The sequence below is a fragment of the Micromys minutus genome, assembly GCF_963924665.1.
Source record: "Micromys minutus genome assembly, chromosome: 2".
Classification (NCBI taxonomy): Eukaryota; Metazoa; Chordata; class Mammalia; order Rodentia; family Muridae; genus Micromys; species Micromys minutus.
In genome coordinates this window covers 6,879,673-6,892,636 of record NC_137971.1, presented here as the reverse complement: position 1 = coordinate 6,892,636, position 12,964 = coordinate 6,879,673, and the positions used below count along the sequence as shown (strand labels likewise).

The 12,964-nt window shown below is 38.8% G+C and overlaps 2 protein-coding genes across 3 annotated transcripts in view; one reads left to right on the top strand and one right to left on the bottom strand.

The window, feature by feature from the left end:
- Positions 1 to 116: 116 nt before the first annotated feature.
- Positions 117 to 12,797, bottom strand: BBIP1 (BBSome interacting protein 1). 2 transcript variants are annotated; one of them, XM_080911140.1, is made up of 4 exons: positions 12,717 to 12,797; positions 1,847 to 1,923; positions 1,162 to 1,339; positions 117 to 388 (listed from the first exon to the last, which is right to left on the bottom strand). In XM_080911140.1, the coding sequence occupies exons 2-3, from the start codon at positions 1,890 to 1,892 to the stop codon at positions 1,173 to 1,175; spliced, it is 213 nt and encodes a 70-aa protein (XP_080767266.1). In that variant the 5' UTR covers positions 1,893 to 1,923; positions 12,717 to 12,797; the 3' UTR covers positions 117 to 388; positions 1,162 to 1,172. The 2 variants fall into 2 exon arrangements, with proteins under 2 accessions (XP_080767266.1, XP_080767267.1); XM_080911141.1 differs by lacking the exon at positions 12,717 to 12,797 and adding an exon at positions 12,454 to 12,566.
- SHOC2 (SHOC2 leucine rich repeat scaffold protein) overlaps positions 12,532 to 12,964 on the top strand; it is an 88,143-nt gene continuing 87,710 nt past the window's right edge. The window contains exon 1 of the mRNA XM_080911135.1: positions 12,532 to 12,602. The gene's annotated coding sequence lies outside the window, so the exon portion shown is untranslated. The remainder of the gene's footprint in view (positions 12,603 to 12,964) is intronic.

Genomic DNA, 12,964 nt, shown 5'->3' with positions numbered 1-12,964 from the left:
TCTTAAATATTAGACAGTTAAGTAAATGGTGGCTGGAACATCTATTTTTCTACAAAACTGGAAAAAGAACCTGGTTCTACAAGAATGTACTACAAAATAAAACATGTGAAACACTGTTGATTCTTTAGTGGGACTGCATTTATTTTGCCTTTCGAAACTTTTTAGGTTTCCTTTCTAAACATTACTAGGCCTTGTGTTCAATCCCAGCAGTGCAAAATAAACGAACATTATTGTTTGAGACAGAACCTCACTCTATAGCTCTGGCTGGCCTGATACCTCTTCAGTTCAGGCTGTCCGTAAACTCATGGTAGTCTTTCATTCTTGGTGTCTTGAGTGCTGAGGATAAAGGTCTAGGGGATCAGATGTCTTCTTACGCTTCCATGGGCATCTGTACATAGGTGGCATACACACAGACATAAGGTTATATAGGGAGATACACATACACTTTAATCTTCTGCTTATTAATAGAACTAGAGTTTAATGAGCGAAGCTTATGTAATATATAAACAGCTCTTACCCTTACATTGTTAACATGTTAAAAAAAAGCTTTCTCCAAATATTTAAAGCTTTATATTTATCTAAATAACCAACACAGAACTGTCAACAAATAGGTTACCACAAAGGGATCACATTACTAGCCTCTCATAAAGCCTCGTTACTTAGCAAGGTAACTGAAGGTGTTTGCTGACTACAGTCAGTAGCTGAAGGTCTCACAAAGACCAGTTGGTTGTCACTGCTGTCATTGGTTCTCGGACCAGTCATACTGTCATTGGTCAGGCTGCAGAGCCGTGAACATGATGTGGGGCACAATTGGTTATGTCTATTTTTGTATAATGTACAAGCCCAACAATATATTCACATTGGAGTTTATGTTCAGATTCAGGTCTCTAATAAACAAACCCTCGCCCACAAAAGATGCATTTCATTTCTTACATTCCTAACAATAGTATGGTGAATAAGGTGAGAAATTTATAAATTAAAAAAATTCAAAGATCCATAAAACTTGGTTTAAAGTTTTCCTTTTAACACAAACCAGTGTTTAAATACCCAAATTTTGTGTTTTAAATTTTTGAATGTCCACTTTAAGTATTTCCAACCCCTCAGATGCAGAATAGTTTCTAGTTACTGAACAGTTAGGGGTTAAAATGGGGCATCCCTTACAGTGGTAGTGGTTAGTGGGTTATTTGCCGGTTGTCTTTTTCTGCCATTTCTTGTTGGCGAACTGTGTCCTGTGCTGCTTGCTGCATTTTCTCCAGCTTTTCCAGAGTCAGAGATTTTAAGGGTAAAAGCTTAGGTTTACACAGCACCATTGTAGTTACATCTTCCACAGACAGCTGCCCTATTAATAAGAGATAAGAAATTAATTGAGAATGTAAGTACTGTCAATCCTAGACTGACAAAGCACTACTCCTCAAGCAACGTTTCTCTACCTTCCAGAGCCAGGCAACATGAGTTGGACTTGGCTGCGAGATCTTCTCTTGCCATATGACATAGCTTTTTGGGTCAAATGTTTAATTGGAAGTATATATACAACATAAAAATACAGCAAGGTGTAATATTTAACATTACTAAGTTTGATTTAGGTTACTTTCCCCAACTTTGAATCTTCCTTTGAATTAATTCCACTTGACAATTTCACTTAGGGTTTCTAGTTACAAGAAACAGTACTTAATTTTTACATACCCCATTATGAAGAAAGTTAAAATGTCTTACAGTTTCCTCAGGAATAGTGTGGGAGTGGGCAAACACCAGCATAGCTGCAGATACTTAGCTATTAGCTGTATCACATGGTCCATCCCCGTGTAAATCTCCAGTAGCCAATGACCCAAATACTTGTGAGATATACCTTGTTTTGGAAGGACTTCTCGGAACATCGACTTTACTTCTGCCATCTGGAAACTGCTGGATACAGTGCTTTTGCTCCTTCAATGAGAAATCAATTGCCGACATTAAAAGTCTCAAAGAATACTACTGGAGACCATAACTGAAACCACAATTCCTACAGAAGTGAACTACATTCATTATCTGTACAAATTTCTCATTAGTTTTCTGTGATCCTCTTCCCTGAAAATCAGGGTGAGATGTTTTATGTGCATTTAGATCTTGTCAATTTTTATTCAGTAGTGAGTGATTGGAATATCAAGCATTCTAACTTCCCATTCTAGGAAAATTTTTTTTGCCTTTTTAAAAAAAAATCAGTTGAGAAAAAGACATATATAAGTCATCTTGGTTCACTTGGTTGCTTCTCCTGAGGAGGGACACTACTAACATAATTACCATCTTAAAAGGGAGGCAGAGAGAAATAGAGGAAACCGGCAAGAAATTCCTAACATTGTTTTTCAAGAATATACTTTGAAATGATTTATTTTATGGTCATTGGTGTTCTGTCTGCATGTTCTGTCTGTGTGAGGGTGTCGGATCCTCTGGAACTGGAGCTACAGATAGTTGTGAGCTACCATGTGGGTGCTCTCAACCACTGAGACATCTCTCTAGCCCCCAACATTCTTGTTCTTAAAAGCTTCTTTCTACTTTTCAATTCCTTTGCTATATAGCAGGAAATCCCATAATGCTCAGGTCCTGGATGCACAGCTGTAATGTGTAAGAAAGCAACACAGTGGGCCAAAAAGCTACAGAATAGATATAAAAGTATACTTCTAGTAGTAGTCCTACTGAGATACTAGATGATAAAAGAACAGGCTATAGTCATATATTAGTATTGTTAGGGTATCTTAAACATGCTCCTTACATAAAGTAACTGTTGTTCCAAGTGTTATCCCAGATTATTGCTATGCTGTATGCTCTTAAGTATTGTGGATCAAGTTGTAGAATGATGTCTTCTACAGACAGTGCCACCCATTTAGCAAAGTTGACTACACTGATGCAACCTTACTAAGTCTTTCACAATGTTACCACCAAGACAGACTTAGTATTAAAGTGGTAATGCTGGCCTGGTGCCTGTCTTTCCCACCCACTGCAAATTAATTATACCCAAGTGAAGCTGCTTCTGTTTTTTGTCATTCTTGTTCAACTACTTTGACATTCTTTATAAAAGGATAATATTTATATCCTTCAAGCTGGTTATCTTCTCATTCAAATTACTCTGGAATGTCTAGGTTTCCCAAGAAACCTCCATCTGCTTTGCAGAACTTACCTTCAGACTTTATTCCAGTTCTCTGCTTTGTAATGGAGAGATGATAAGAGTAGGCCAGGAAAGCAACTCAACATAAATTGAATATAAGGTAAGTCTGCTGTGCGTTTCTTTAGAATGCATAGCTCCTTTGACATTTCTTGTATTTATGCTTGGTACCTAATAACCACAACCTTTTTTTTTTTTCCAGGTTGGGTTGAAGTCTGACAGCATTGCACAGTACTGATTAAACAATATAACCACTGAACCCCTAGCCTTTCCATGAAAGACATTACAGTGAAAACATTGAGCTGGGCAGTGGCAGTAGTGGTATACTTCCTTAATCCCAGCACTTGGGAAGCAGAGGCAGATGGATCTCTGAGTTTGAGGCCAACTTGGTCTTCAGAGTAAATGCCAGAACAGTCAGAGTTAGAACAGAGAAATCCTGTCTTGGGGGAAAAAATATACTGTGCCTGCATCAGGTACAGATCTGTCACACCACCGCAAGCATGCGGCATTACTGATTTTGAGAAAAGTAAAGCGTAACTATTTTCATACATATTGCTAAGATGTTGCCTATCAAAATAGTTTAAGTTGCAGCTGTTTAAAGAATGAGCAACTCTTGTTTTTCTTTAGTTTGCACCTTTTACACATCTGAAATACTGCCCAAGGAAAACGGTGAAACTTGATGGCTGAAGCACTGTTAGTGGAAAGGGTGTGGGGCTAAAGGACTGGCAGAGAATGGGTTGGGGCTGGTGTAGGTAAGATCAGTGCCCTCCTATGCTTAGGCAGTTTCTACTTTAGTAGGACTGATTCTTGTTCTAGGCCCCTTAGGCTTTGACAAGAGAGAAACAGGAAGGGAAGGGCTAAAATAAGCAAGGTGGAGATCCAATGGTCAGCATTGGCCTGGATCCACAGTTTTCATAGTGAACTGCCCTGCAAGTCTAGAATAGGAAGGGCCATTCATTTTGTATTTTTCTCCTAGTAGTCTGCTATTAGCCAAACAAAAGTGTTTTTAGGGTGTAGTGTTTGTTTTCTAAGGAGTTTTGGCTACTTCTAAATATATTATCAATGTAGGTGAGGTATGTACAAAAACCAGCAACAGACGGATCAAAAGAAAACATCACCAACAACTATTACTGAAAAACTGCCATGACCATTGAGTAAATGAGGGACTACCATGTGCCAGACTGATGCTCATCAGTGAACAAAAAAACCCTGCTGCCTTTTGGACTCCATAGTCAGGGATAAGGGAAGAGAAACAGCAGAATGAAGTTAAGTACTGCAGATAAAATTTTAAACTGAGAAATGCTGGAAGAAAATCACAATTGTCTCATTAGGTGACGCTTAAGCAAAGCCTTAAGTGTGGGGCACATGTGCTATGGCTGGGACTGCAGACAAGTCAGAAGCCTGTTAATGTTTATAGTGAGGAGGTTAGGAAAACGAGCAGCCCGTTTCAACTTCTTAATAGAGCTACGTTGCTGTAGCTACTAAAACTAACTTTTAGTCCACTTCAGTAAAACTACAGTAGAATATAGCGATGCCCACTCAGCACTGCATTAAAAATGACACCGATTAGAAGATGGTCGGCAATACAGAGCCCACTGATTCACCAATTAATTGGCCAAGAGTTAAAGTATTGGTTACACATTGACTAGAATATTATCTTAGATGAACAACAATTACCCAGATTGTGATGGATCATTAAATAATATTAAAATGCAGGACTAAACTTATTGTGCTACAACACAAATTGTTAATCCTTGGCTAAATGCATTGTCACTAGACCACTGTTTGAAGCTCTTAGGGGGATTTTTTTTTTTTTAAAGTTTGTAATCTCCTTCAGAGAATGTAGTTCTGATTGCATAGTGCACAGTTCAAAATCTTGAAGCTATGTAAACTACCATAGTACTGGATTGTCTGAAATGAATGTAAAAGAATGCAAAAGAAGACAGAACCTTTGTCAAAGATATTTTGCTGTGTTTGGAGTGTTGAGAGACGTCTAAGACAGCTTTAAAAAGCAGTCCTGTATGTGGACAAGTTGGAGTCTTTGGAGTAGAGAGAAGATCACTAAAGTGTTCTTCCTAAGTCTGTGAATGTATGCTGTCTTTAAATTCTTACCTGCAGTCTTAGTATTTTGGAAAAACTAGATTTACCACTTTGCATTTTTAAATTGACATTTTTCATTTTTAATAGTTACAAAGGGAATGATTTCCATACATCTTAACATGAATCTTAATATTCAATGTAAACACAGCAATTTGGTAGCTAACTTTTTTAATAAAAATGAAGTTTTCTTCAAAATTTTATATTATTCATACCTAGATCTCTTTATTTGTCACAATTTTAATCTAATGTAACATTTCCATGCTTGATATTTGATCATACTATCATTATTACCTGGCTACAAACATTTATAAATTAAAATTATAACTTTAAAATATACACCATGCACCTGTTATTAAAGAGACCTTTTTTGGTAAGTTCATGTATGCATGGTTGAGAATTTATTTGAATTGCCACGGTCTGGTTTTTCATTTATATATGCATAAGTATTATGATCAGAATGGAAATTTTTTTGTTCAAGTTTTGAACATTATGTATTTAAAAGTCATAGTGATCTACCGTGAATAAGTAGTTTAAAAAAGACTAATTTTTACTTTATGTGCACTGGTGTTTTGCTTGCGGGTGTGTCGTTGCCAGATTCCCCATTATTGGAATTGCAGACAGATGTGACATTGCACGTGGGTGTTGGGGAATTGAACCCAGATCCTTTGGATGATCACCCAGTGCTCTTAGCCACTGAGTCATTTCTCCAGTCCCATTAGTAAATAATTTTAACGAACAACTAAGTAGTAAATGAAGACTTCACCATTGTGCATGTTAGGCAAGGGTCGCTTCTACCATGGAGTTGCCATTGTGAGTGCAGTTACATGACCTTCAGTCATTTTGGAAACTGACCACTCAGCAGTCTTGTAAAAGCTTAGCCTCCTCTAATAATCCCGAGTCTTCACTCTTACTAAGAGCCTTATTTATTTATTGTCTCTGGTACCTGACTTTTGCTCCTCGAAGCATTTAATCATAGTAAAATTCTTCAGTGACTAGAAAATGCCCCCCTTTTTTGGTTAGGCCATTGTGAAGGGAGGGTATGTGGAATGACACCGAGGATGCATTTTTTCTCAGGGAATCTAGCATCAGAGACTGACCATGGCAGTTAATGGCCTGCAAGGTCATTCTTCTCAGTCGTGCTACCTCCATTCTGCCCTGACTGTCTTCAGGTGTTGAAGCACGTGTGTACCTGGGCATACAGACTTCTGAGTTGCACAGCAAATCACATTATGCTGTCTTTAGATATATTAATAGACTACCTGAAAGAATTTTATAGTTTCTGAAATTTGAGATAGCCTTGGAAGGAAAGAAGTTAGATTTTTCTTTTTATAACATCATGACTTTCTTGAAACTTCAATATGCTAAGGTATGTAATGAATCTACAACAAGAGAATTGAAAAATGCGTTATTTGCCAAGCTTATTTGGTCTTGGACTTGTTTCAGAATACTTATATGGTACAGCATCTATTGTAATATATTAGATGCTTGTGTGATATGACACAACACCACTACTTACAAATAAAGCTAATTTAAAATTACATTTTCTGAATAATTAATAAAGATCAATCTGAGATGGTTTATTGTCTTGCCATAGTGAGATTCAAATATCTTACCATTCTATACAGTGTTCCCTTTGGGTGGTAAGAAAATGATCAAAGATAACTAAAAAATGCTAAGATAAATGAATTTTGCAGGTATTAATTAAAAATTGGAAGGAATAGTAAAGACCATACTATGAGGTTTGAATGAGATTGGCCTCGTAGTGTCATTGATTTGAATACTTAGTCATCAGGGAGTGGCACTACTTGAAGGGATTAGGGGGTTTTGGCCTTTTTGGAGGAAATGTGTCGCTGTGGGGTGGGCTTTGATTTTTTCAAAAGCCCATGTCAGGACCAGAATCTCTTGGCCAGCAGATACAGATGTAGCTCCCAGCTCCTCCAGCACCGGCACCTGCATGCTGCCATGCTTCCCACCATGATGATAATGGACTGAACCTCTGGAAATACCGAAATCCTCAAATGCTTTGGTCATGGTGTCTCTTCACAGCAATAGAATATTGACTTAAGACACCACAATTGAGATTTAGGCTCATTAAGTAGGTAAGTCTAATTGGAAGCAGTGACTGAGGTACAGAATCAGTCACACATCAGAATGAATGACAGAGGCTCAATGAATTACTCAAGGGTGTGGAAAATGGTGGGTGGTGGGATCAGTGCTAAAAGACAACTATACACAATAGTTAAGCATCTTGTTTTCTTTTAAAGCACAGTTAGGATTTTGCTTATTTTGTATGTGTGTAGGTACACATATGCCATAGCAATGCATGGAAAATAAAGAATTCATGTCACATCAATCTGTATGTAGTATATAAGCTCACTGAATATTAGTAATTCTTACTGTTCTTTATTACTGTAATGATGCCACACAACTAGATTCTCAGGAAAAAAGTCTAATAATAGAGTTATAGGGCTTCTTACTAACATTTAATGGATAAAAACATATCAACCAGTATGGAGGAACGATTCAGAATTATTCATCCATTGTTGCATCTGCTATACAGACCAGAACCTACATGGCTTCTGAGACAGTCCTCTTTACTGTGCTGTCTGTAGATTCCCACCATTCTATCTAGAGACATATTCTCATAGTAATAATCTTCAATGCAGGTTAGTCTAAATGTATCTAGCTGGGTGGGCGGAGTCCTTTAATCCAGCACTCAGGAGGTAGGGGCAGGCAGCTCTCTGAGTTTGAGGCCAACCTGTTCTACAGAGTAAGTTTCAGGCCAGCCAGGAACACAGAGAAACACTTAGAAAAACACCCCCACCTCAAATCAATCAATCAGCCAACCAACCAATCAATCAATATATCTGTCTGTACATCTTTTAACCAAGCTGCAGCTTGATTTCCTCATGCATATTATCTATTCACAATTGTAAGCTTCAAGTAAAGAGTAGATGTAAAAAAGTCTAGAAATCCAGTATGGTTGCCTATCCCCAGTCACATTTTCATGTCATGATGGACTTGCAATCCAGGGATTTCCTAAGTCCAACATGTTTGAATCTTTATGGACACCATATCCTGTAAGATGGCACGATCTGTTTAAATACGATTCAACACCTTTAATAAACTCATCCAAGTTTAAAGCAGTATGAACTGCTGAATCCTTCAGTTTTTTGAATGTATGATGAAGCAAATGTACATCATAGTATATATAACTCAAGGCTGAAATCATGTTGAAGGTTTTAAGTGATCAGTGAAGAGTAGAAAACTATGCAAACTGTAATCAAGGGAACAAGAGTCTGTTGAATATTAAAAATGTAACTTGAATTTTTGGTAGAGATGACAAGTGACTTGATTCTTACCAAGTCATGGGAAAGAAGTACTTTAAAGCATTTTGATTGTCTTTAAACAAAGTCCTAGTGTTTTTATGTAAGAAATATAGACTACAGCCCTATAGTCCCAAACTAGTTTAGGTCTGCTGACATTTAAAAAGTATTTGAACCAATTTTGAAAACCTGCAGATTTGACATATTAAGTAAATTCTTTTGTGAATATTAAGTCAGCTCTTCTAAAGTAAATTCAGTTTGGTGAGGTGCAGTTTCAAGTGAGCATGGCATAGGATTGTGGGAATAACAACACTTTTGTTTTATTTAAAAGGTGAATGACAGATGAATTTTCAAAAGCATAGATTTTGGAGAAATAGGGGATAAGGGATAGGGCAGTACAAGGGATTAAACTTAGGGCCTAGCCAAGCATTCACTACTTAGCCACACCCCCAGTTCACCATCGTCTGTCCAGTGTAAGTTAGTAAGAAAAAGGAGAGAACATCCAGAAAGAACGTTTCCCCAGCAGATACACAGTACTAACTCAGTTTTACTCAAGCAATTGCCCATATGCCAGCAGAGTATGGACTGATAACATTCACGTGGAGAAGCCAACTGAAATCAGATATCAGACAGTTGGAGACATAATAGATTCTATTCTGCATTGCTAGCTGGCATCTGCTAGTATAATTGTGTTGCAACATGCTCAATTTGGTTAATTAACTCAGACTCATGTTAATAAAATGCGTGGTGTCTAGTTTCTGAAATGTGCCCAAGCCTCAGAATGGGCATTGTTCATGGGAGATCTGGAAGATGCTGTAGCATATACCAGTTACATTCATATTCATCTCATGTAAAATGCCGCTCTAATAACCTGCTTCAAAACTCAGTTCTAGGTGACAGTCTTAAAAATACTAACCAATTGCCTTTGTGAAAAGTTAATTAGTGGCTGAGATAATTGGTTAGCTATTTCCATAGTATATAAGAAAAGAGAACTATTTTGATAGTTAACATTGTTTTCCAAAGCCCAGTCCTCAAATCTCAGAATATCTGCATAAAAACCTCGTGTCATCATTAAAAATGTACACCCTTTTTCCTAAAACCCTCCAGAATCACTGAATTAGAATTGTTTTATGTGTTTGACACTGAACTTGGAGATCTCTCTCTTTCTCGTGCGCGTGCACGCACGCACACACACACAAAGTTTCTAAATATTTTAATGCCCAATATGTGCCTAAATTAGTTAAGAACAGCAACCATACTCTGACCACATTCTGTATTCTATAAGGCAAGGTGGAGTACTTTACATAATACTCGATTCTGTTCTTAGCTAGAGAATGGGCATAGTCCTGAAAACCAGGGTCTGATTTTAAAACCTAGTTTTAACTAATATAATATTTAGCCTTCCCAAATTCGGTATTAAGTTAAAATTGTTTCACAATCATACAGGAGCATACTTCCTCCTATACAAAGAACACAACTATTGAAACATGTTATTTTAACTTTCGGTATGATGACTAACAGAATTCTATGCTAATTTAAGAGATTCCTTTTAACTTTGAAGATGAAAAGTGAGTGTGGGGCAGGAGGACTATAGGAGCTCTGCATTCCTGGGAGGGTTTCTCTTGTGATTATAAACTAAATCCCACAGTTCTTTCTTCACTGGGCAGAGCATCTTCCTAATGAACTAAGGGTTAAGTTCAATCTTGATTTTGCAATTTTTAGTAGGCAATCCTTACTACCGGAAAGCTATCACAGAAACAACAGGACCAATGAGATCTTGCAGAAGAATTTCAAGGAGAAAATACCATTGCCTAAACTGGATTGTGGCCAGATGGACAATAGTTACCTTGGTATCTGCTGAGATAACATCAAGATTCACATATTTGAATTATAGAGCTATACATCTTTCAACAGCAGTCTGCAGAGTGCCAGGACTTGAAACTCAAGAAACTATGCTGACATCAGTATACTTTGCTGTAGATTTCCTTGCATCAGCTTAACACATAGGCGAAGTAGCAACATTTATTAAGGAAGACAGTCTATATTGCCAGCCTAGGGCACTTTAAATTCTCTATACACACAGGCAAATTAAATGCCAAGCTCTCAGCTTGACAACTGGGATGGACTTTACACAAGGCAAGAGTATATGTAGTTGCATTTGAGGACCCAGTTGGAAAATGGTTATACAGTTATGCACAAAAAAGAATTAAAATCAATTAGGCTTCCAGTCTAACTTCTAGTTTGCATGAAATAAGAAAGGGGATCCCTTTTCAACAATACCTCTGGGTGGACTTCTTCAAAATGTCAATGTTGAAGAGAGGAAGAAGACCAGGCAGTTCTAAAGTTCTGAAGTGTCAGTGTCTATGTGCAATACAAAACTTCTGATAGGATTTTGATTTGTATATTCTCTATTTTATGTTACAAAATTGCTACTTTTCTTGGTTGTAATCATACTATATTTTGCAGTTTCTTTACTTCAAAATTCTAAATTTATGTTAGAGTCTGTCTACCTAACTGCAGACCTATGAATTATTTCTAAATAGTACTAAAGTAGAAATGTGAAGAGGAAATAAATGTGTATATAGCAGATCTTAACAAGTACCAAGCATAGGTAAATAGGTATAAGACTGTACAGTGTCTTAGCTCCCTACCCTCCTGTTTTGAGATAGGATTTCACTATGTATCCCTGTAGCTTTGAACTTGAGATTCTCTTGCTTCAGCCCCTAAGTGCATCACACTTAGCTTTTAAAGCTTTGTAATGTCTTCACATTTTCACAACAAAACAGTGTGTGGAGGGGTTACGCTGTAAAGACTTCAGAGGGTAGACCTAAGAGGCACTGAGTACCAGGGACTGAAGGACACTGCTAATAACATAACCTTTCAGTAAAGTTCATGTGCAGAGGAGGTGAACCCCACACAAATCACTCTGTTCAGGCATAAGCCTAGTCACGAAGTGAAAACCACTCAAGCTGCTGATCATGAAATAGTGACTGCTGTAAGGTGTATAAGGTCAGAGGAAATCATACCCTGTTGGAGAGACTTTGGTACACGTCTCCAAGGAGAACAGAATAAGGGGCACAGATCACAAAAGGTGATGGCAGACTACAACAATTAGCCTCAGGACAAACAAGATTACTTCATTGTTTCGATGGAATGTAGGTAGAGAAGAAGGTAGATTTGCACTTTAATTTTCGATTGGTTAGGTTTAAGCATATTTTAGTTTACCTAAAAACTGTTATCTTTTTCTTGCAGCTTTAGGAATCCGATCTGTAGTTATCATAACGATCATCTGTAGTTATCAGAACGATCGTCTTCTTGACTCAAAATGCCCACAGAAGGAACTATATGAGACAATTGTCTTGGAAACACATAAAGCATTTCAAGTTATTTTAAAAAGGATATTCACAATTGTAGACACCCAGGACTAATTACTACAATATATCCTAACTCAGAACTCTAGTCAAAGCTTACAAAGAGCCTAGAAAGGGAAATAAAGATCAGAAGATGAGAATTGGCTCAGGGAAGTCATCTTTTTGATAGTTGAAGTGGAAAAGGGTTCCGTTTGGTTCCTGAAATCTAGAGTTTCTAAAGGCCAGGGAGTGAAAGAAAGTACTGTACTCGATAGGAACTCGTGGAGGCGTGCCCCGTGCCCCACTGTGGAGACGTAGGCCTGTGGGCCGTCTGGCTGGCCGGGCGGTGGGTCCGGCAGCCTCGCCCTACAGGGAACCTCGGAGGGGCGGAGGGAAGGCTGGCCACCGCCCCACCAGCCGGAAAGGAAACCTTCTGCTAGCGGAAGCGGCCCCGGGCCTTCGCTACTAGACTTCTCCGAGCTCCCTCCCAGCGGTTCACCCGGCCAGTCAGGCCCCGCTGTAGGGCGTCCGGGGCACTTACCTCACCCTTCAACTCTGGGAGAGGAGGCACCCCCTGGGGCGCAGGCTGGGTCGACTACTCCCACCTCTTGGCCATGACCCTACTAGGAAGTGCCAAGCGCAACTTCCGGCGCGAGGGAGTTTTTGAAGCTGTAAACTATGTAGTTCTAGGTAAGTGATCAGGCGGCTCAGTAAAGATTCTGAAAACCAAACCTGCAGTTTCTGAGCGCAAATTAACTCGTCCAGTGTGGACTATCTGTGTACATCTTCCGTAAGTATACTTACAGGTGCACCCCTTTCCAGACGGCTCTGCTGTTGCCTGGGGTAACTGGGACCAAGTGTAGGAAAAGTATACGTCAAACGGGTGACAGGAAACGCCTTCTGCCATTATCAATTATGGCTGCCTGGGCTTCAACCGTAACTTCCGACTGGGAGTTGTTTCTCTACCCCGCTGGAGGCTTTCTCTGTGGCGGAGCTAGCCAGCGGCGCCCAGTGGGCGGGAGACCGCGCACTGCCGCGGAGAAAAGGAAAAG

Coding starts and splice junctions, on each gene's coding strand:
- BBIP1 (XM_080911140.1), bottom strand. CDS start 1,892: ATGGCAGAAGTAAAGTCGATGTTCCGAGAAGTCCTTCCAAAACAAG. Junction 1,340..1,846: donor AGAAGTCCTTCCAAAACAAG/GTATATCTCACA, acceptor TCTTATTAATAG/GGCAGCTGTCTGTGGAAGAT.